Genomic DNA, 25,239 nt, shown 5'->3' on the forward strand with positions numbered 1-25,239 from the left:
TATATTGTCAAGATTATTTCTCGTGCGGTCCTCTGGTGACCATGCATACCTCGGCTTGGCCACATACTCGGGCGCGTCTGGTCCTTGTGCTACTCAGTTAGCGTTCAGCATCATAATCTGCACTGGACCGTGAGTAATGACTTCCAACATCTTGCCATGGAGAGTCAAGAGGTGCGCCTGCATTCGCACCTTCCAATCATCAAATTTTCTAAGATTAAACATAAGATTTTTAGAGGTATGATGATCCATATTATTGGGAAATTAATACATGCAAAGGGAAAATGGATTTTTCTTTTGAAAAAGAGATCACTAGGCAATATACTCAGAGTTTACCATTCAAGGCAACTACTCTAATACCACTTGTTGGTCCCAGTGAGGGTTAAGTACAAGTCTAGGGGGGGGGGGTGAATAGACTTGTAGGATTCTGAAAACAATCGCGAATGGTTAAGGCTACCCGAGAGGTAACTTTAACTACTCGGTCAGAGTTTGTATACGTAGCGGAAAATTATTTGTAACCCTTTTTATTAAACCCTTTGCACATTTGGTTTGCTTATCAAATTTTAGGTTTGGTTGTTTATGCAGTGATAAAGCTGTAAGTAATAAAGAGAGTGAGATAGAGATTTTTATAGTAGTCCGGCTATAACCAGCCTACTCCGCTCTTCTTCACAACACGTGGAAGGTTGCACTATCTCCAGCCTACTCCACTCTTCTTCAATAAGGTTCACCCCTTGACCACAAAGTTGGCAGTGAACTCCACACCAGATTTTTCAACTCACAACTGAGTTTACTCCACATCTTTCTACTACAACCAAGTAGAGAATACATGTTTGAAGAAAAATAATTTATTCTTCTCCAACTAAGAGATCTTGGCTTCTTGGATCTAAATCTTGACGTCTGAAGCAGCTCAAGTCTCTTGGAATCTGGATGTAAACTTTAACGCTTTGTCTCTCTTTCTCTTTAATCACTAGCCGCAAAAACTATATCGCTTGAAAGTTTTTTGCACTTGAGAATATGAAATTAACTAGCACCTTCCTTAGCTAAGGAAGATGGTATTTATAGGCACTTTGAAAAATAGTTCTGTTGGAGGGAAAACTATTTTCAAATACCTTAGTGACTAGTGGGTAGAGACCGGTGGGTAATCAGGATGGTAGTTGAGCGTGTCAGGTTTCCAGTCGTTGAAACCTTAATTTGCATTGAATATTGCTTTTTGTTGTGCACAAAATGTCAGGGCATTTAATGGAAAATCGACCTTGGGGTATTTTCCTAGGACTCACATTGCCTTGGACATATTCACTCAACCTTTTAAGGTTTCAGACTGTACATCTTAGAAAATGTCTCGAGCAATCCTATCGAGTGGTTAACTAGGTTAATGCCTCGAGCCTTAGGTTGACCTTACCACTCGTCCCTTAACTCTTCGAAAGGTAGGTCCTTCCTATCTTTGACCTTTGCGACTCTTCGGTTATGAATGGTTGACCTTAGCATTCTGTCTTGCAACACTTCAAAAGGTAGACCCTTCCACCTCTCGATCTTTGCAACCTTTCGGTCTTGATAAACTTCCACTCTCTTTAGTCTTCAGTCTCGGACTAGAGATAACCACTTGGGTTACTCTTTTTCTCGAGCTATTCAAAACATAACCACTCGGGTTGATCTTCGACTCGTTGTCTTTTACCCATTCGAGAGTTAACCACTCGGGTTACTCTTTGAATCGTTATTGTGACTGTCCTCTCGAGTCTCCTTTTGGATGTATACATTTTTACTACTCGAGGTACCATTCAGTTTGATTCGAATGTTGAGCAGAAATATCTAAGTCTAGAATATAAAACAATTTGGGGGTTTAAACTCCTATTATTTAGCATCATCAAAATCTAATACAAAATGTTCCTAACAGTTATCATACTTGGTACAATTTAAAACATATATAATGGTACCTGATACAAAAATTCTTTTACCCACATGAATTCTAGAAGAGTGGTAAAATAATTTGTTAAGAAGATTCACTCCATTGATAATATAGCAAATTTATTCACTAAGTCCATACCTTCGAAAATATATCCATAAAAATTGATATGCAGGTTTGGGAGATTGTTGTCTTCAGGGGGATCAACAAAATCTAAGTACAAAAGTACAATTGATTTATTGGTCCATAAGAAATGTTATAAATCTTACTATTGTAAATCTCGAAGATTGAACCCTGAAGGTTCACAATTGTACTCTTTTTCCTTAACTAATTTTTTTTCCACATGGTTTTCTTAGAAAGGGTTTTAATGAGGCAACCAGTGCAACATATGATTTCACAAATGTCATGTACTCTTTTCCTCAACTAAGTGTTTTTTCCCACGTGGCTTTCTTAGTGAGGTTTTTAACGAGGCATGAATATATTTAAATAATTACCTATATATCTTGTACTCTATTCTTATCTAGGTTTTTCCCACATGGTTTTCCTAGCAAGTTTTAAACGAGGCATGATTATGGTCAAATAATGTCCAAGAGGGAGCATTATAAATACTATATTTATTGTGGACAATATAATTTAGTTTTGTAATGTTTGTCACATCTATATAATTAGAGTTAATACCATCTAGGGTCCTCCGAATATAATGGTTTTGCCACGTTTAGTCCTAAACTTTCAAATTACCACCCATGGTCCTTCGACTTTCAAATTCTTTCCATCCGCAGCCCAAGTTAACCACCCATGATCCTTCAACTTTCAAAATTTAACCAGCCGCGGTCCTCTTGGAAGGACCATGGGTAGTTAAAATTTTACAGTTGAAGGACCATGGGTGGTTAAAATTTTATAGTTGAAGGACCATGGGTGGTTAACTTGGACCACGAATGGTAACAATTTGAAAGTCGAAGGATAATAGGTGGTAATTTGAAAGTTTAGGACTAAACGTGGCAAAACCACTATACTCGGGGGACTCTAAATGGTATTAACTCTATATAATTATTTACCATTATTGCATTCCTTAAATACATTGTGTGTGTGTGTGTGTGTGTATTATTGTTTTGGAATGAAGAGATAGAGTGTAACACTCCTAGATTTTCTTGTTCTTTATCTTTCTTTTATCCTTTCTCTACAATTTCCTTTTACTTAATTCATCGTGTTCGAGCTAACGGGTGATCTAATTTTAACAGAAAGTTTTCAATTTTAGCAAATGCACTAAAGCTCACCTAGTATAAAACTATAAATAGAGCACTCTTAAAGCGCAGAAAGAGACTTTTAATAATTTACAATCTAAGAATACTAAAAGAAAAAAAAACAAACTTTCTAGCATAGATCCAACAATTCTATACTTCATTGAATTATCTAGATTCAAGTGCCCAACCTTAGTCTTCTTAAGATAAAAATTTCGGCTCTGTTTGGCAGAGCTTATTTAGGAGCTTATAGCTTATTTTAAGCTCCTAATAAGTTATAAGCTCTGTTTGGTAATGTTCCTAAAATAAGCTTCTAACTTAAAATAAGAGCTTATTTTGAAACGCTACCTAAAACGCTAGTAGCGTTTCAAAATAAGCTCCTAGCTTCCTAACTTTTTTACCATCTTTATCCTTATTATTTTAAAAAATGACATAATTTACTATTCCCAATTAAAACCCTTTTTCTCTTCTCCTTTATCCGCAACTTTCATCGCAATTATTATTATTATTATTATTATTATTATTATTATTATTATTATTATTATTATTATTATTATTATTATTATTATTATTATTATTATGAGATTTGCAACAATATTGCTACTCCATTATGAGATGCTAGATCATGATTATGCTAATAGTTTTATTTCAAAATGTTAAATTTTAATATGTAAACAAACTACTTTAAATTTTATGAAGATGTCCTTTTTAGTCTTTTTACATTTATTAGCTTATCAAAAAGCTATTTTTACCAAACACTTTCAATCATAACAGCTAGCTTAACAGCTCTTCAGTTTTCAGCTCCGAACTTATAGCTTTTCAACTTTCAGCTCCTTTTAAGCTTTCAGCTCCTTTTAAACTTTCAGTTCCTAGCTTATAGCTTTTCAGTTAGGTTTGCCAAACAGAGCCTTCATCTATTGAAAAGATATAAACTAGCTATCTCAAGGGACTTTGGTAGAGAGCGTAGATGCCAATATACTGAGACCAATGCAACTTTGTGGAAGACCTTTGTAGAAGGACTATCAAAAGAGACGAAGCAAGTAACGAAGTCGCATTGTGACCAACTTCTGAGAAAAGCTACTAACTTGTAATTTTGTATCAAATTACATAGTGAAATTCCTCTTTGGTGATAAGAAGAATATTGGATTAAGAATTTTAGATTAAGGAAAATACATCACCCGTTGAACCAATATAAATATATATGTCATTTACTTTAAACTCTTACAGAGCGTTTGGTTGGAGGGATTTTAAATTCCCTTCCCACTTAATTCCCACCTAATTTCAAAGGTCATTAAATTCTGTAGTTTGGTTGGAGGGAATTGCAATTCCCCCATTTTCATGGAATTAAAATTTCATGTCCCTCCTGGTATTTTAATTCCTGGGAAAAAAAGATAGTAATGAGTCAAAATTACTCCTTCCTTTTTTAACCTAAAATTAATGTCTAACAACAATAATGGACATTTTTGACTTTATACTACTTATTCCCTTTCAATTCTCATGTATACTAAACATTGGAATTGAAATTCCCAGTAATTCTATTCCTGTCAACCAAAATTCCCAGTAATTCTATTCCTGTCAACCAAACACTGGAATTTAAATTCCCACTTTATTCCCAGTAATTCAACTCCCATGGAATTACAATTCCTTTCCCACGTAATTCCCCCCTCCAACCAAACGCCCTGTTATATTCTTGATCTATACTTCACACACAAACACTAAATCATCCAAACATCTTACTAAAACTTCAGCTACAAATCTTCATAAAACGAAAAAAGTAAAGACTTTTGTTGCACACAAATATATAACTTTTTAATAAATTTAAAATTGTTTAAAGTTTATTCAACTTCTTTCTACGCTTCAACTTGTCTAGAATAACAAAAGCCGCTTTTTGTTTTTGTTTTTGTTTTTGTTTTTTGTTTGAAAACTACTGACTCTATTACATTGTAGTATCTGTTCATCTATACTTTCTCAACCTTTTGAAGCACAAATAGTTAACACCGCTTCCACTAAGGCCCACTAAGGCTCGATTTTATGATCTCCCATATGGGAGAATCACTACATTCCATCTGAGCACAAAGTGTTTGACAAAAGCGGTTTATTTATACTCTATATAATTTTTACTTATTTGTTTTTTTTTTTTTTTTTTTTTTTTTTTTTTATTATTGAAAAGGAAAAGGAAGAATGTAGCCGGTTCATTATTATTTGACATATATTCCTTCATTCATTCCATTCATATATGGTTCTAGATTATACTCCATTTAAGAACAGAACAGTCGAGAATGAAATGGCAAGACAATGATAGCTGCCATCCAAGACCAATGATGGATAAAGTTGCCACATCAAGCCATCAAGAACCTCTAACCAAACATAGTTAAATGGAGCTAACTACTTTATTAGTTGATGGTCATCTTTCTCCTTCACTATTCCCAACTACTCAAAAGAAAATTCTAAAAAATTTCTGTGTTTGTACACAATTTGACCTGTTGCTCCATATTACACGGCGCGGTAGAATCTGTCACCATTCCACATTCCATTAGGTTGATGCCTGTCATAGTAGTTCATTCATACACGATAAACTCATAAACCCGATATCACCTTCTAACATTTAATTTGCTGCTGAAGAAAACTGTTTTTTATTTGTGGGTATTCATTTTTCCACTTCCCCAATGCCCATTTCCTTTCCTGGCAATTGCTCTCGATATAATTAAGGCTTTTTGCCAATCTTCTTGGAATTAGCGAAAATGGCAACAGATGACCCAGAGCAGCTCACTTTCTCTTCAATCGGACAGGTTTTCTTCTCGTTTTTTTTTTTTTTTCAAATTACAATTTTTCGATATTTTTTGGAGGAAATTTAATTGTTTCCAACTGACAAACCTAGCCCGGGAAGTCGTCCGGCGAGATTGGAAGTGTTCAAGAGCCTCTCCTTCATGGCCAACAACCACATATCGAGAATTATTCTGTGGTGGCATGTATACTGCCGTGAGTTTCTCCCCCGCCTCCAAATTTCAGATTGAGTTGACTCACACTCTGCTCTTTTGCTTGTTTGTTTTACTTTCCAGATTATTATATTTCAGCATCGAAATGGTTTTTGGGGCTGCTAAATCCAAATTCTTTGAGCATAATGAAGTAATTTTAGGTGGATTGTTGTCAAATCAAGATATCCACATTTATAAAACTTAACAGGATGTTGACTGTTCTAAAAGGGTTTATGTTGGATTCCTTATAGAAGTTAGTAAATGTGTTAATTGTATGAGATTATGATGTGTCGTGAAAACTATAAGATTTATTGGAAAAAGTAATGAACTTGAAAATGCTAATCTAAGGTGGAGTGAGGTTACTAAAGAGAATACCTTGAGGAAATATAGTCTTGTTCTCAAAATGTTGAATCCCCAACCCGACAGCTGAACACAGAGTTCACTTCCCCTCACTTTGAGAGGTTGCTCCCACACTGCCGCTAGTGAGACTCGATCCCAGGTCATTGTTCCCAAACTTCACCCTTGTGACCAACTGAGCTGCCCATGCGGGCTTGAGGAAATATAGTCTTTGATGGCTACTGAAGGTTTTTTACTCTTGAAATGAGTTTCAATCTTTTGGAGTTTGGTAGCTTGGTGTTTACTAATGACGCTGGAACTTCTTATTTTCATTTTTCCAAGTAATTGTTATAATGAACTAAATGTTTCAGGTTTCTGTTCCCTGCTCTTGGAGGACTGCTCTATGGTTATGATATTGGCGCTACATCCTGTGCCACAATTTCCATAGAGGTGCTCTTTTTATTTTTTATTTTGTGTTTTCTGATTCAGCCCTTTAATGGATTAAGGTCTCTTCACTATCATGACAACTTTGTACTGCTTATATGTTGAAACTAGTAATTAAGTTAATTACAATGTTAACCTGTCAATCTTTACTATATTCTGCAGTCTGCCACATCAAGTGGGATTTCATGGTATGACTTGTCATCTGTGCAAATTGGTCTCATAGTAAGCCTTTCGTCCCTATTTATAATTTTCCAGTTACCTGTGCTTTTGTTTGCCCATATTTTCTTTAACTTGATCTTCTGCCTGGTATAATCCGATATTTGTTACTTTGTATTGCCCATTGATCATTACAGACTAGTGGTTCACTTTATGGTGCTTTAATTGGTTCTTTCCTGGCCTTCAACATTGCTGACTTCCTAGGTTAGTTTTAACTTCTCCAATGTGAGTTTCATGCCAACAATTGATCTCATATTTCACCATATGAATTCTATATTGTTATATTAAATTGTAGGACGAAGAAGGGAATTGATGCTGTCTTCTATACTATATCTTATTGGAGGCTTGATAACAGCATTCGCACCAGTCTATGTTATTATGGTGATTGGCCGTTTTGTTTATGGTGTAGGAATTGGGTTGGTAAGATATTTCCATCAAATTTATATTTTTATGAACTTTTTTTTTTTTTTTCACTGGTTATTTGCTTGTGAATATATAGAGACATTTATATGTATAGTTTACGCCCCAAATTCCATGTTAAAGTGCTGCGACACAAATGCTCATCACCCAAAGAGTAATCTGGATTTCTACAGCTTGAACTGGTAACCAGTACGGTAGACTGCCAAATAACTGATTTTTTTTTTTTTTTTTTAAATAAAATATGTGACAGGCAATGCATGCTGCTCCTATGTACATTGCTGAGACATCACCGAGCCAGATAAGAGGGCTGCTTATTTCTCTTAAAGAGTTCCTAATAGTCTTTGGAATGCTAGTAAGTAGAGTGAGCTAGTGGAATCTATTTTACTCCTGCTCAAAGCTTGGAAACCTAATTTGTTTATATTTCTGAATGGCGATATGCAGTTAGGCTATACAGTTGGCAGCCTTATGGTGGAAGTTGTTGCTGGTTGGCGGTATATGTATGGAGTTAGTGTCCCAATATCGATTGTTATGGGGATCGGAATGTGGTGGCTTCCTGCATCACCTAGATGGATTCTGCTATGTGCTATTCAAGGGAAGGGTGATATGCCGGGTTTACGAGAGACAGCCGTAAGTTGCTTGTGCCGGTTGAGGGGTGCAACAATTGGGGATTCGGCACATCATCAAGTAGATGAAATTCTGTCTGAGCTTTCTCATTTAAGTGAAGAAAAAGAGGCCACAATCGGAGAAATGTTTCAAGGGAAGTGCTTGAAAGCCCTAACAATTGGTGCTGGACTAATCTTGTTCCAACAGGTATGTTTCACTTTTCATAGGCTCTGATTTCAATTATATAACACAGTGAGTGTAATTGTGGCGTGTATCTTTACTCACTTCATGCAGATTACTGGGCAACCGAGTGTTCTGTATTATGCTGCAAAAATTTTTCAGGTACATCTGCTAGATAGGGCAAGAGTTGATGTAGTTTCATACCAAAATTTTCGATCTGGTTTCCCTCCCTCTCTTTCTTTCTTGAACTGTACTGACCTGTTGCAAAATTATAGGATGCAGGATTTGCTGCGGCAGCTGATGCCACAAGGGCGTCGATCTTTCTTGGGTTGCTGAAGGTGGTCTCCTGAGGAAGAATTATCTCCTTTTTTTTTTTCTTTTCTTTTCTTTTCTTTGGGTTTGTGATTTTCTTTTATGACTGTCCACTTTTCATTCTCTCCAATCTGTTCGAAACTGTTTGCTTTCATGTCCATCAGTGTTTGATAAAACGCATAAACTTCTGCAATCTGCATTCTATAGGGCTATTGCTTCCTTCACATTATATCATATTTCTTAAAAACTGACCCATTTTCTAGACCCCTTCTTGTGTCCTCGTGTTTTTTCTGCATTTAGCTGAAATTCGACCTGTTCTTCTCCCAAAAGGTTGAATCTTGGTCTTTTTTCTCAAATAGTGCCTACTGAACCAGTGAGCTAAGCCCGTGTGGGCAAATTCGACCTGTTTCTGCTTCAACAGGATGTAGTTTTTTTTTTTTTTGCCTGGTTTCACTATATAATAATGTTACTTAAATGATTAGTTCGGGTTGCTTTTTTTTTTTCAGCTGATTATGACAGGTGTGGCTGTTGTAGTTGTCGATAGGCTTGGGAGAAGACCTTTGCTACTTGGAGGTGTCTCTGGCATTGTAAGATCTCTTTATATCAGAAGTTTCTGATTTTCCATGAACTGCGTGATTAACTGAATTTGTTAGGAGTACATTTTATATATTCTTATTTATACTGGTGATTTCATAATAATCTTGATCAATATATCTTAAAATGCCCTTATGGCCTGTTTGGTACAATGTAATTGCAATTCTTTTGCAATGTACGGAGTAATTCTTTGGTTGGAGGGAGGAATTGCAATTCCCTCATTCATACACCCAATCTGGGAATTCCAATTCGGCAGCAGTTGGGTACGGGGAAAACAGGAAAATGACTAAATTACCCTTGATTATGATTATTACACAAGGGTATTTTAGTCTTTATATCACTTCTTCCCTACTCATTTCCAATAATCCCATTCCTCCCTACCAAATGTAATTTCAACTCCTAATTTATTCCCACCTTATTCTTTTTCCACAGAATTACAATTCATTTCTTTCTTAATTCTCTCCTCTTAACGAAACGCCCATTGGTGTCTAATCTGGCAGGCAGTAGCACTATTTCTTCTGGGATCATATTACACCTTTCTAGACAATGTGCCGCCGGTTGCGGTGATTGCTTTGCTATTGTATGTGGGATGTTACCAGGTAAACTACTCAGAATTCTCAATCTTGAATATATGATGTGTATTTTGTAACATGGAAGGGTGTAATAATGCAACCTCTTGAGTTGTACATTGCAGTTATCTTTTGGTCCAATTGGTTGGTTGATGATTTCGGAGATCTTTCCTCTACGAGTGAGAGGGCGCGGTTTGAGCATTGCGGTTCTTGTGAACTTCGGAACCAACGCTCTCGTGACATTTGCATTTTCTCCTATGAAGGTACTCAAATCGTTGAGATCGAGTTATTGATTGATCTATTCAATACTGGATTGATAATTCTGCCAACTTAAGCAAGCAAGCTATACATAAGTGCAATTCCTATGGAGCTTGTTCTCTGATTTTTTTTGGATGACGAAGGAAACCCATAACCCATTCGGGTGTAGGTAAACCCTCCTTGTGATCCTAGTTGACAAAAGGACTATATGGAAGTAAACCAATTTAGGTTACCTGTTAATGTTGAAAAAATCGCTAGGCGTCCTCTAGGCGCTTGGGGACCGCCTAGGGCGCCTAGAACCCCTAGGCGGGCGCCTTAGGAGGCCGACCGCCTAGCGCCTAGGCGCGATTTTTGCATTGCCTATAGCTAACCAGTAGTTACAAGTGTGGATTTTTTGCCATCTTGGCTGGGGTAGGGGTTATTCCGCTTGTTCTCTGATTTTGATTATATTGGTGGATGCAGGAGTTGGTGGGAGCTGGAAACGTGTTTTTCATATTTGGTGTGATAGCTGTTGTGGCTGTTATTTTCGTCTTCTTCATCATACCGGAGACGAAGGGGCTGACGTTAGAGGAGATCGAGGCCAAATATCTCACCTGATTATTCCTTAGGATGATGCATAATCATTTATGAACTGTCCAATTATCTGGCAAATTATGCTGTGCAAACGTGTGCATCATGCATGGTGCACACGGAATTGGATCCATAAATTTTATATTATAAATTCATAATTTCTATGCTATAGATTCATAATTATTGAACTATATATTCACAATTACAAAATATGGTGCACACGAAATTGGATTCATAATTTTTATATTATAAATTCATAATTTCTATGTTATAGATTCATAATTATTGAACTCTATATTTAAAATTACAAAATTCTATGTTCATATTCCCAATTGTTGAACTCTGTATTCACAAATCACTGAACTATATGTTTATAATTTGATAACTATATAGTATAGAAATTAATTTAGGGGTGTCAATACGGGCCGACCCGCTTCATTAGACCCGCCCCACTGCGGACTTTTTATTTAGCGGGCTTTGGCGGGCCGGCCTGCGGGCTTAGAACTATACAACCCAAGCCTGCCCCATGCGGGCTTGCGGGTCTCGCGGGTTGGCTTGCGGGCCATCACTTATTTTATTATTTTTTAAAAAAAAACATTAATTTGTATATAAACATGTTAAAACCGCTTGAAATATGGCACCGGAAACTTCCATAAAATCCATAAACCTCGCCCAAATTTCCCGGATTGATACCGCGCGTTCAGCAGAACTGTAGAAGGGTGATCAAAGCAAGGGTTCAACAGCACACTCGATTTCTCTCTCGGCTTCAGATTTTCCCTCTATAATTCCCGTCTGTGTATAATACATATATAAATATGTATGCTTGCTAGACTTGGAGGCGATTTAGTAATTCATAAATATGTATGAATTGATGATTTAGTTTTAGTAATTATTTGATAGAGTTGGAAACGGATGGAGACCGGAGAACCGAAGAACTACGTACTCTAGGAATTATTGAATTAAGAATTGGCGAAGGATTATTAAATTATTGAATTTCTCTCCTTCTATGTACTCTTAGATAGTTAGATCTACACATTGCTTAAGAATTAAGATATTATATATATGATTTTTTTAAAAAAAAGATATTATATATATTATTTATTTATTTATTTTTTAAATATGGCTTAGCCCGCGGGCCGGCCCGCAACCCGCGCGGGTTTACCCGCACGGGCTCTGACCCTCCGCGGACCATGCCCGTTAGGCCCGCATTTTCGCGAGCCTAATTTCTTGCGGCCCTAACCCGCCCCATTGCAGGGCGGATGCGGGCTAACCCGCTGGTTTCGGCCCACTTTGACACTCCTAGAAATTATGGATGCAATTTCGTGCACACTTTGCATGGTACATACGGTTGTACAACATAATGCTTCCCCATATCCAAATATGTAACTGAAATGTATTTTAGCCCATTCCTATCATTTTATAGGCACACGGTACAACAAAAATAAATAAACTTTACGCGAAGTTAACATGTATTTTCATGACTAAAATTTAAATTATGTAAATGAAATTAATTAGTTTTTAACAATTTTACCTACGTCAATAATTATGGAACAAGTTTCAAACTGTTAAATAAGCTCACAAACAATCACATTGTTATCTTAATAAATAATAAGTTTATTTTTAATAAAAATTTATATAACAAAATTTACAAACTTCGCGGAATTAGAAATCTTGACGAGAGAAATCAAAATAGTTCAAAATACGATAGAAATATTCATAGCAAAGTATGAAACATAATTAAATAAATAAAATGGTTCGAATAAAAAATTATTATAAATCACGCATCTTCTCTGTTGATATGACATTTATAAATATTTTTTCTTTTAGTTAGATCAGGTTTTAAGTTTTTATAAATTAATTTGAATACAATAGAAATTTCTAAATTACATTAACTTATAAGAATAAGCACACATGGGATCCAATAAGAGTTCATAGTGTGCTCTTCAGAATGCCCATCACTACATTCTTAAAGCATTATTGGAGGAAGGAAAAAGAAAGTTCAATAAGAAGTCCATTTGATTGAGGAAAGAATTATAGTGGCACAATCACAAGGTTCAAGTACAAACAATTAAGACAACTCTTCATTGATTATGTTCAAAGATGGTGGAAATCCAAGTCAAGCCCAATTGCAAAAGATGAAGAAGCAGCAATTATATCGTGATTATGCATCGCGGCCCTGATGCGGCGCCTTTTCATTAATTAGATGAAACGACGCCCATTAACGTCGTCGATGGCGTTGAGCGGGGAAATTTTGGACATTTCAACGCATCATTTTTTTTTAAATATAAAAACGAAAAGGCAGGTCTTGTCTCCACTATCTTCACAAACAAGCAAAACCCACTTACCATCTGCGCTTTCTCTGAGCTAAGATTTCAACAGCTGCGGCTTATCTCTCGTCTTCATCGCTGTTCTCTTTCGTTTTCTGCACATTTCACGTTCATTGCTTCAACAAAAAGGTGATAACATTGTTATATATAATGTGATGTTCTATTTACCTGAAAAATATATGTTCTACAGTACATTTTAGGTTTTTTCAGCCATTCCGAAGCAAGCATTCATGTTTTGCATCACAAACATGCAGTCAAAAACATATAATATTATTGTAAAAACTAAATTAAAACCACATGTTTGTCTTTTCAGATTATGTGGTCCCAGATGTTTGTGTATAAAATGAAACTGCCAAGTGTGTTTAATGATACAGATTATGTGGTCATAGATATTCCAGATAAGACTGTATTGCTTTTCAAATGAAACTGTATTTCTTCACAAATGAAACTGTAGTTCTTCTCAAATGCAACTGTCGTGTATATTAAATGAAGCTGAATCAATGGTGTCACGTATTGTACTACAAAATTTTCAATGAAATTGTAGTGTGCTTGAAATGATACTGTAGTGTTTATAGAATGAAACTACAACGTGTGTAGAATTAAACTGAGTAGGTATGTGTAATGATACAGAGTATGTGATCTCAGATATACGAAATGAAACTATAGTATTTTTCAAATGAAAGTGTATTGTCTTTCAACTGAAAGTGTAGTGTATATGAACTTAAACTGATTATGTGTGTGTGTCACGTTATGTTTTATAAAATGTTCAGTGAAACTGTAATGTAATTAACTGATACTGTAGTGTTTATGAAATGAAACTGCAGCGTGTGTAGAGTGAAACTGAGTAACATGTATGAATTTAAATTGTTAGTGTAATGAAACATCAAACTCTATATAATGAAACTGAGTATAGTCATTATTAATACTTGTGATATTGTTGCAGACCATACCTAAAAAATGAAGAAAGCAACAAGACAACATAAAACCAAGGCTATCTTGGACTCACAATCAGCAGAACCCACGCCCCCAGCTCAACCTGCACCCGCTACAAAAGAAGCAGCATAAAAAGGTAAAACCAGAGATATCTTGAAATCAAAATCAGTCATAATCACACCACCAGCTGAAACAGAGCCCACACCCCCAGCTCAACATGCACCTGCTGCAAAAAATAAAGCAGCAAAGAAAGGTAAAACCAGGGCTATCTTGAAATCAAAATCAGCCATAGTCACACCACCAGGTGAAACAGAACTCACCCCACAAGCTGCACCTGAACCAAGACCAACTGAACATGAACCAACAATGTCATCTAGACCAGAACCCACTGCACAGGAAGCATGGAAACAGGAAAAAAAAAAAAGAAAAAAAAAACGCCCAATCGCAAAGCAACAACGAACCCCCCAACTGATAAGAAAATGCATAAAAAAAAAAACAAAGAAATATGCTAAGAAGAGCCAGATTGGTGAGATAGGCTATCTACCCACCGGAATGTCACCCAAGTACTTTCGGTCCCTAATTTCATCACTAACACTAAATCAACAAAAAACAGCGCAGGATATTGATTTTGGTGAGATGTTAAAGATGACAGTATTCGAGTTGGATAGCAGGCTAACCAGATACCTTGTTGAGAGATTTGATATCTACCGATGCTAATTATTGTTAGAAAATAATGAGATGCAGTTGTCAGAGGATGATGTACACAGCACACTGAATCTCCCAAAAGGGGAAATCACTGTGATTGAGGCTCCTTCTGAGAACGAACCTGAGGCATATGTGAAATTGTTGGCAGATTGGAGAGAGCGGTGGGGAATAACTAAAGGTTCTCCGGTAACAAATACAATGACATTGGCTATTGTCGAGAGGGGAGATAGTGGAGATATGTTCAAAAGAGATTTCATTGTGCCGCTGGTAACAAGCTTGATAAAAGGCAACCAAAGCACAAAGGCAACCTACAATATTTTATACTCCATGATTGATGTTTCAAAGCTGAGAGACTTGAATTGGTGTCATTACACGTTCAGATCTTTGGTAAATGCAATTGAGGCTTGAAAGGATAACATAGATACCTATTTCACTGGTCCTTCGTTGTTCTTGATGGTAATATTTTAATATGCATTTATAATATTTTTCTTATTAATCTATACACTACTATAATTAATGATAAAATATTACTGATTATTGTTGTCATTGTTTCAAAAACAGTTAACATACCTTGACATAATGTAATTCAAAGGTGAGAAGATTCAAAGGAAGTACCCTGCGATAACTGCTTGGACTGAAGAAGCATTGAAAAAAAAAAAACAAAGAGGAGATATTGTCGGGAAGTTTTGGACGGGGAAAGATACTGGACAGATTTCACATGGAAGAAGATATAACTGAAGAAGAAAGCATACTTGAGAGGAGTGGTGATCATAAGGAGGGCAATTCATCAAATGAATCACTGAAAAAGATTACTTCTGTGCTGAATCGGATGGCTGACACAGTTGTTGAGTTTGCTGGGGTGATGGCTGAGATAGGAAACATAAGGACTGGAGAGGAAATAATTAAGATAACATTCGGAAACATAGCTGACATGATTACTGCTGTCTCTTCTTCCTAACCAGAATGAGATGAGACTTTATTGTATGATGATGAGATTTACAATCATCCAAGTTTCCTTGATGCAGTCAATGCGCTTGAACAAGCATTCTACCAAACAACCAAAGACTACCCAACTCAACCTCCTCCTAGATCACAAACACCGAATCTGATTCCAACACCAAGTTTTGATCTTGGGTTGAGCCCTACTCGATCATCACGACCTCAAAGTATCCCTGAAGCAATGAATGATAAACAAGCACAAATTGCTACTGAAATCAAGAACATCTCACGTGATATTCAGGAGGACAGTGAGAGGGCAATTTCCGATGAACCACATTTGTAAACCCCACCAACTGAAATTGAAAAAAATCTATTTGATAAGTATGCTCCAATCTATTCCATATACATTGCTTCAACACATTTTCAATTGCCAGAAACGAACCCTAATATGATCTCATCTCATCAACGATGTCGCCATTATGTTTTCCTTCAAAATAAAGAAGATAGATGAAGATGGCAATGGATGGCGTGTTGAAGATGGCAATCGATGTTTTCCTCTTGCTCGCAGATGGGTTGATGAGATGAGAGCAGATTAGAGTTCGTCTCTGGCAACTATTTCTTTTTTCGTATTTTGGTCAGAATAAGAGATCAACAGCGGCCCGAGATTGCAAGGTCAATGTAAATGTCTATTTTATCCCTGCTTGAAATGGAAATTTTTTTCCGGTGAGATTTTGACGGAAAATTGGCCGAAAGGACCATTTTTGCAACAAAAACAATAGTCGTGGACTGAAATTGCAAGGTTTGAAAGTCACGGGTCAATCCTGTTAGTGCCACTATAGTCATGGGACCAAAAGTGCAAAAAACTCATTAAAATTTTTAAAAGATAATTATTTATCATTATTTCAAAAGTACAATTATTTGATAGTTATAGTATCAAATAAATTCATAAATGATACAATTTTATGGTATATGTTGATAAATTACAATAAATAAATACTTATTTTGAAAATTTAAAAATAGAATTTGTTGTTCACCAATGAAGTTTAATATACAAGCTTTAAAATACCATTTTCACAAATTATAAATGATTAACCCTACACTTTCATATTAAATTTACCTTATAATAATATTCATCTACTTATGTGGTAATATTTAATTGGATATTATTTGTATTTGATTATTGAATAGATTTCCATTTTAACTTGGGATAGAATCGACGAATTAATGAACAACCAATGTATATAAAGAATATATAAAGAATTTTATACCACTTAGGAGGTGAACACTAGAAGGTGATAGAATTCAGTATGGGAAAATAACATATATAAATAAGAGTTAGTAATATAAAGTTAATTTAGAAATATATAAAGTATTTATTATTTATCTATAGTTAAGATGAGATCACATTCTTATTGAATTAAAATCTATGAGAGAATTATTTTTTTAATTTACGGAAAGTCAGCATCAGCTATCCTAGTGGTGTGCTACCTCTAGATGAAACTCACATCGGGACTTAAAAGGAAAAAGACTACAATGAAGTAATTAAACCAACCTAGGTAGGTTGTCCATAGCTTATCGGCTCAAACTAAGAATACCAATATGCAGCTCCTATCGAGAATAAAACTTAAGCTTGTTGTTATTAAATCAATTGTCTAACCAATTCAGTTGAGAGTTTCCCAAATTGTATTTATTTAAAAATTACAATTGATGGTGTTGTGATACTCGGATTAGGCATAGGCGTGCATTAGACTAAATGAGCAATCCATGGATCATGTTCATATTAAATTAACTTACCTAGATTGACAGATTGATTTGACAATAATATCCCTAGATTTAACACCCATTTAATAAAAATTTTAACGAAAGACTATTTTAGGCTTTTTTGTAGTCAATGTACGTATTTTCGTCAAATTAAAAGTCAAAAACTAAAAGAAGTAATAGCCCAATAATCAGAGAACCATTTGTGATATTAATTATACGTACACAACACTCTCCATAGTGGTTTTGTAATATTTAAACATTGGGCATCATAAAATGCAATAGTAATAAATTATATATTAACCATTAAATTTAAAAAAATAGAGTTAATTCCTTTTTTGGTCCTCCATAACAAAAATTATAAATTTGTAGCCACGCTTATGGATCATTGGACAATTTTAGTCCTCCGTCACTTGTGCTCGTCTGTTGACTGTGAAAATAAAGGGCATTTCTATCTTTTTACGTATTCTTCTCCTAATTTTCCCTAAGCAGATCACAACATGGGCTCAGTGGTTGTCGACACATTCAGATTTCACGGTCAAAACAAAGTGGGAAAATCACGGTCAGAACAAGTGGGAAAATGAACAGCAGGTCTTTTCCCGCGGTGGAGGCGGTGGTAGTAGCAGAAGTGGAGGTCTTATCCGGCTGTGGCAGCTGTGGCGGTTGCGGCTGTGAAAACGGCAGCATCAAGGAGATCCTCTGGGATAAATCTCTTTCCTAAGTAGATCATAACATGGGCGATTGTTTCTCCAAAAAACATATCAGGAGATCCAGCGCCTCTTTGCTCTCTCTCTCTTTCTCTCCCTCGTCCACGAGCAGATCGTTTCAAAGCATACCTTTGTGCAAAATAGGCAAATCTCACGAAAGTAAAAGCTTCGGTGTGCTGAAAATGAGACCAAACTACAACAGAAATTAGGTGTGGGCGAAGATGCAAAACGATAATGGGCGGCCGGGTTCGAGTAGGAAACGGGCAACGTGATTGACGGGCTAGTCTCTGAAGAAATCGGAGTAAATGACGGTGGTCATGGTGGTTTCAGCTATAGATGTCGATGACTAATTGTAGAATACAAATAAACAAGAAGAAGAGGAAAAACCAATATATTATGTCTTGTGTAAACTTCAATACAAGCACTTGTATATACAGTGCCAACAAGATGATGAAAAATGAATACAAATGAGAAAACAAAGAGACACATGTAAAACTCAAGAGACACATGGGAAACCCAAGGGACATATGGAAAACCTAAGAAACACATGATTATTAATATAGATGATTAATATCATCAAATATCTCAACACCCCCCCCCCCCCTCAAGTTGGAGCATGCGGATATGAAATGCCCAACTTGCGAAAAAGAAATTCAAATTGCCTTTGCCCAAGAGCCTTTGTGAAGATATCAGCTATTTGCGAATTGGTAGGAATGTAGGAAGGGAAGATCAAACCATCTTTAATTGCATCGCAAACAAAATGACAATCCACTTCAATGTGTTTTGTGCGTTCATGAAAGACTGGATTCTTTGCAATATGAAGAGCCGATTGACTGTCACAAAATAACTTTATGGTTTTGGGAAGATGAACCCACAGACTTAACAACAAGCCCTTTAACCATTTGAGTTCACAAGTAACGGCTACCATGGATCTGTATTCTGCTTCTGCGGAAGAACGAGAAACAGTAGTTTGTTTCTTTGTTTTCCACGAGATTGGAGAATGGCCAAGAAAAACCAACCAACCCGTAAGCGATCATCGAGTAGTAGGGCATGCGGCCCAATCCGAATCACACCATCCCTGTAGCGTTAGATCAGTGTCTGCTCGTAGGAGAATCCCTTGACCTGGTGTACCTTTCAAATAACGGACAACTCTCAAAGCTGCCTCCCAGTGCTCACCATGTGGTTCTTGCATGAATTGAGACTACACATGAACAGAGTATGTGAGATCCGGTCGAGTTACGGCCAAGTAGATAAGTCTTCCAACTAGACGCCGATAAGCTACAGGATTAGAGAAAGTTACTCCACTAGCTAGGCCGAGTTTGTGGTTTTGCTCAATAGGAACACTAACCGGCTTGGCCCCCAACAATCCTGCTTCAGAAATAATATCAAGGGTATATTTCCTTTGACACAAAAATAGTCCAGAAGAGCTACGAGAAACCTCAATACCAAGAAAGTACTTTAGAATGCCGAGATCTTAAATGTCTTTAGAGCAGCAGAATCATTCCCAGAAATGATGAGATCATCGACATAAACAAGTACATTTATCTGAATTCCACCCCGAGTAAAGGTGAATAAGGAGTAGTCGGAATAGGATTGTAAGAAACCATACCCTTTCAGGGCCGTAACAAGTTTTTGCAAACTAGCACCTCGGTTCCTGCTTTAATCCATACAAGGACTTGCGCAATCGACACACTAATTTAGGATCGGATGCCTCAAAGTCTGGGGGAAGTTTCATATATACACCTCTTCATCGAGATTACCATGCAAAAAAGCATTGTGCACATCCATCTGATGTAGTTCCCAATTTTTAGATGCTGCAATGGCAAGAAGTGCACGAACAGTAGTCATTTTGGCAACAGGAGCAAAAGTTTCAGTGTAATCGATGCCTTCTTCCTGATGATTACCAAGAGCCACTAATCTTGATTTGAGTTTTTCAATCGACCCATTTGAGTTATATTTGATTCGATACACCCAATGACTCCCAAGAGCCTTTTTCCCAGGTGGGAGATGTTCAAGAGTCCAAGTTTGATTGTCTTCGAGGGCCCGAATTTCATTTGTCATAGATTATTTCCAGCCGCTATGTGTCATCGCCTCCTTAAAAGATTTTGGTTCTTTTTCAGAAAGAATTGCTGCGAGAAAAGTTCTGTATGGCAGAGAAAAATTGTAACAATTTATATAATGTGCTAAAGGATAGGGAGTACCTGAGGGTGACTGTGGAGACGGTGTGACGGAGGATGGACTTTTAGCAACAGTAGAATTAATAATATAGTCGCACAACCACACTGAAGGAACTTTATTTCTCATACCCCGACCCATCTCAACATTCGGATCCTGGTTATTTGGAACAAGAGTACTAGTGTGTTGTTCAGTTTGTGAGCTGAATTCGGGTATGGAGTTTGACTCTGGTTGAGAGGTTGGCTCGGGTGTGGAGCTTGGTTCAAGTTGAGGGTTTGGCTTGTTTGTGGAGCTGGGCTCGGCTTCTTCAACAATTACAGAAAAATCTTCGTAAACAAATTCTCCATGAGGATTGGTAGTCGTATCTGTGAGGGGAAATGGAAAAACATCCTCAAAAAATTTCACATCGCGGGAAACAAAAAATTCTTTGGTGTCAAGATCAAAAAGCTTCCAACCCTTTTTTTCTAAATGGATATCCCACAAAGATGCACTTTCGGCTCTTGCTAGCAAATTTATCTCATTTTTCTTTTTGATTGTGAGCAAAGCAAAGACACCCAAAAAGTCAAAAACACAAATTGTGTTGCAAGATGGAGGACTACCAAAAGGAATTTCATAGGGAGTTTTGTTATCAAGCACGATGTTGGTGTCCAATTTATAAGATGTGTGGCCGCAAGAACACATTCTCCCCAAAAATAAATTGGCAAATTGGCTTGGAATCTCAAAGCTCTCGCTACATTGAGAATATGTTTATGTTTCCGCTCAAACCTACCATTTTGTTGAGGAGTTCCCACACAGGAAGTTTGAAATAGAACTCCAGTATCAGGAAAAAAAAATCACGGGCAAGCAATTGAATTCAGTACCGTTGTCACTCTGAACGACTTTGATTGATTGAGAGAATTGTCTATCAATCATAGCCACAAAACACAAGAACATTTTAAAAACCTCAGTTTTATCCATCAACAAATAAATCCAAACTGCTCGCAAATAATCTTCTATTATAGTTAAGAAATAACGTGCACCACAAGATGATTGATGTTTGTAAGGACCCCACAAATCACAATGTATTTTCTCAAATATTCGAGATGCTCTGTTGTTACTCAAAGGAAACTTATCTCTAGGTTGCTTAGCACGAAAACAAACCTCACAAGCTTTATTAAAACTTCTCACAACAGTGCCTAGGGCTGTGCACAACCCGTCCAACCCGCGCCCCGCCTTAGCTCTCGGAGTGGATAACCGAACCCGACATGCAACCCGACGCCCTTTATTTCGAATTTTTGATTAAATATATAATCGGTTAGGGTTTGCTTAAAGGCAACCCGATCCGTCCGACAACCCGAAACTATATATATAGAGTATATGTATATGCATAATACGATGTCGTGTGGGCATTATATATATATATATATATATATATATATATATATATATATATATATATATATGTGTGTGTGTGTGTGTGTGTGTGTGTGTGTGTGTGTGTGTGTGTGTGTGTGTGTGTTATACGAAGCTATGGTTTCATTATTCACCATTTCAGCTGCGCAGCTTCTACTTCTCAGTTCTCTCTCAATCTCTCACTCTCTCTAGTCTCACCCTCTCTGAGACTCAGACTCTCAGAGTCTCAGAGTCTCAGACACTCTTCATCTCTTATCTTCTCAGAGTCTTAGTCAGTTAGTCTCTCAGAGGCTTCGAGGGTTCTGTAGTTCACTCGTTCTGCACAGCCTTACTCTCTTGAGCCGTGGACCGTGGTGGAAGCCTCAACTCTCAAGCCAGCAAAGCGTTGGTGGAAGCCCCTGTGTCCAGACGTCCAGTGTCCCTGTGTGGCTGTGTTGATTGCTTGAAGAGTGGAGTTGAAGACCTAGTTCTCCGGGAAAATATTGGAGAAATCAAGTAATCGAAAACATGTTTTTAATACTGTTTTTTAGGGTTCTTGTGTGAGTTGTGTTATTTATGATTGATACTTCATACTTGGATAGTTTGTGGGGTTTCTGTATATTCTGATTATTTGCATTATTCTGCGATTTGTGATGAAATTGTGAGTTTGTGAGCCCTAATTTGTACGTGAGTCAGTGTCTCAGTGACTCACTGGCTCACTAAGCCCTAATTTTTGGGGGTTTCCATATAAATGATGAATTTGTCAAATTCCTGATATATGGTTTCATGTTTATGGTAATCGGACCCTTAACTTTGTACAGACTGTATATGTAATTATGTTACATATTGTAGTGGTGGAAGCCTAAATTTGATTAATGTGATTATGGATTTTATGAATTATGAGATTGAATTGTATTGTGTATTTGTGTTGATTCATGATTGTATGAGCAGTTGAGCACAAAGCCCTAAACCTCTTGAGTCTTAAGGCAGTAAGATTTGGGCAATTCCATTTAGATGATGATTTGAAAAATGCAAATCTGATTTATGGATTTAATGGTGGAAGTGTAATATGTAATCTGCTAATCTGCTTGACTATGTTGACTATGTTCTATACTTCTATGTATGATTGTATGGTGGAAACTTTAATCTAAAATATGTTGTAATATGTAAATATGTTACCTGTTTATGATTTGTAATCTCAAATCTGTTTGGTTGTCTGCTTTATTTGGATACTGTTGCCCATCTTTATAGATGGAAAGCATCAGTGCATCTGGACACCCTCCAACCTCAACTGATGAGGAGCATGGAGTAGAAGCTCCAGGTACTGAGAGAAATCCTCAGACAAATCCTATGCCTTCTCCTCCTGTTGTTCCTACAAAGAAGAGGAAAGAGGTGGAGTCTAGATCCATAGTATGGGATCATTTTGAAAAGATCCGTGGTCCACCTGCTGAAGGTGAAACTGAGGGACCAGTAGTTAAGGGCAAATGCCTTTATTGTGCAAAAATTTATAAATGTGAAAGTAAAAAGCATGGCACTTCCTCATTGAAAAACCATATGGTGGCCTACCTAAAAAATCCTCATTGTAAGGATACAAGGCAGTCTCTTCTCACCTTTAATACCTCTGGAACAGAAGCTTCTGAGGGGGTTCTGGGGACTTGGGTTTTCAACCAAGAGGCTATTAGGAGGGCATTGTGTGAGATGATCATTGTTGATGAACTTCCCTTTAGGATTGTTGAGGGAAATGGCTTTAGGAAATTCATTTTAGTTGCTTGTCCTAGGTTTCAAATCCCTTCTAGGTGGACCATTTCTAGAGACATTTACCAGATTTACCTAGATGAGAGAATAAGCCTAAAAAGTTGTTTAGAGTGAGCACCCAAAGGGTCAGCTTGACCACTGATACATGGACCTCTGTCCAAAGGATAAATTACATGTGCATTACTGCACATTTCATTGATGATCAGTGGAAGCTTAACAAAAAGATCATTTCCTTTGTCCCAATTTCTTCTCATAAGGGAGAGTACATAGCCAAAGCCCTTGAGAGTTGTCTTCTTGATTGGGGGATTAAAAATGTCTTCACTGTTACTGTTGATAATGCCTCTTCAAATGACACAGCTTTGGGGTTTTTCAAGAACAAACTTCTATCTTGGGGTGGGTCTTCTGTTAGGGTTCAATATATGCACATGAGGTGCATAGCCCATGTGTTGAACTTAGTGGTCCAGGATGGGTTGAGATATGCAGGTCCTTCTATTAAGAAAGTTAGAGATGTTGTGAGATGGGTGAGGAGTTCTCGTGCCAGATTTAAGAAGTTTAGAGAGCTTGCTTTGCTTAATGGGGTGGAAGCCAAATGTGCATTACAACTTGATGTTCCAACAAGATGGAACAACACATACATGATGCTCAACACTGCCCTTCAATACCAGAGGGCCTTTGAAGCTTATGAGAATGATTCCTCATTGAGTGCTGACTTATCTGATTCTATTCCAAATTTTATGGATTGGCTTTCTGTGCAAAACTTAGTCCATTTTCTGAAAGGCTTCTATGAGATGACTGTGAGAATATCTGGTTCTCTCTATATCACTTCAAATACTTTCTTTTCTGAGATTTCTGACTTAGGTTGCATGCTGGATGACATGGTTAACTCTGTTTCAACCTCTGAAAAGGTAAATTGTTAACATTTCTGAATGTGTTTGTATGCATCTGTGAATTGTGTTTGACTTTGATTTAATTTTTTCTGTGTTATGTCTGTTTTTTTAGGAAATGGGGTCCCATATGAAACAAAAATTTGAAAAATATTGGGGAGATCTTGAAAAAATGAACTCCTTGATATTCTATGCCAATATTTTGGATCCTAGGGATAAGATTGAGTACATGCTTGCCCAATTTGCCTAGTTATATGGTGATGATAAAGGAAAATCATGCTTTGAAAAGGTTCAATCTTCTATGGTTTTGCTGTTTAATGATTATACAGCCACCTACCATGTGCAGTCTGCATCCCCTACTGTGCAATCTACGCAATCTGAACCTGTCCATTCTCAGGCTAGAATGAAAAGCCAGCTTAAAAAACAGAGAATGGAGACTGGTGGAAGCAGTAAAGAAACTGAACTACAGATTTATCTAAGTGAAAAATTAGTGGAAGATGAAGAAAATATGGACTTTGATGTCCTAAGATGGTGGAAGGTTAACAGTGATAGATTTCCTATACTCTCTAGAATGGCAAGGGATGTGCTGGTTGTTCCCATTTCAACTGTTGCCTCTGAGAGTGCATTCAGTACTAGTGGTAGGGTATTAGATGCCTTTAGGAGTTCCTTAACTCCTAAAATTGTTGAAGCCCTAGTATGTGCACAAGATTGGTTGAGGGCACCCAATCATCCAATCTCTGTTGAGGAAAACTTGGATGATGTTGAAAGATTAGAGAAGGATACTCTTTTTATTTTCTAACTTTCTAGGTTTCAAATTTATAAATTGTTAATTGTTACCTTTTCTAAACTCTTTTTTGTTTTTCCTTTTTGTGCAGAATTGTCCACTGGAGCTGCTGGTTCTTCACTAAGTACTGTTGGAACACTCCCAACAATTGCTGTAATACTTTTATAATTTATTAGTTTATATAACATTGCTTTCTGTTTAGTTTGATTGCTAAATGTATGGACTCTTTGAGGCAACTGAGGTAAGATTCCAGAACTTCTAATTGCTAAGTGGCTTGGTAACTTTTTTA

General features: G+C 36.8%; 1 protein-coding gene and 2 long non-coding RNA genes across 3 annotated transcripts; 2 read left to right on the top strand and 1 right to left on the bottom strand.

Moving 5' to 3' along the window:
* Positions 1 to 787: 787 nt before the first annotated feature.
* On the bottom strand, positions 788 to 18,327 carry LOC109193335. The gene is made up of 3 exons (XR_002056264.1): positions 18,111 to 18,327; positions 14,638 to 14,649; positions 788 to 799 (listed from the first exon to the last, which is right to left on the bottom strand). It is a non-coding gene; the product is annotated as an uncharacterized LOC109193335 (long non-coding RNA).
* Positions 2,233 to 18,207, top strand: LOC109193334. Its single transcript, XR_002056263.1, has 3 exons — positions 2,233 to 2,243; positions 16,108 to 16,113; positions 18,106 to 18,207. It is a non-coding gene; the product is annotated as an uncharacterized LOC109193334 (long non-coding RNA).
* Positions 5,552 to 12,078, top strand: LOC109193333 (D-xylose-proton symporter-like 2). Its single transcript, XM_019344193.1, has 15 exons — positions 5,552 to 5,924; positions 6,014 to 6,114; positions 6,818 to 6,896; positions 7,053 to 7,112; positions 7,244 to 7,310; positions 7,402 to 7,526; positions 7,777 to 7,878; positions 7,968 to 8,336; positions 8,424 to 8,471; positions 8,585 to 8,647; positions 9,128 to 9,208; positions 9,716 to 9,814; positions 9,910 to 10,047; positions 10,505 to 10,687; positions 11,982 to 12,078. Exons 1-14 carry the CDS (start codon positions 5,877 to 5,879, stop codon positions 10,637 to 10,639), a joined length of 1,515 nt encoding a protein of 504 aa, XP_019199738.1. The 5' UTR covers positions 5,552 to 5,876; the 3' UTR covers positions 10,640 to 10,687; positions 11,982 to 12,078.
* Positions 18,328 to 25,239: the final 6,912 nt, after the last annotated feature.

Source organism: Ipomoea nil, unplaced genomic scaffold, assembly GCF_001879475.1.
Source record: "Ipomoea nil cultivar Tokyo-kokei standard unplaced genomic scaffold, Asagao_1.1 scaffold1868, whole genome shotgun sequence".
Taxonomy (NCBI): Eukaryota; Viridiplantae; Streptophyta; class Magnoliopsida; order Solanales; family Convolvulaceae; genus Ipomoea; species Ipomoea nil.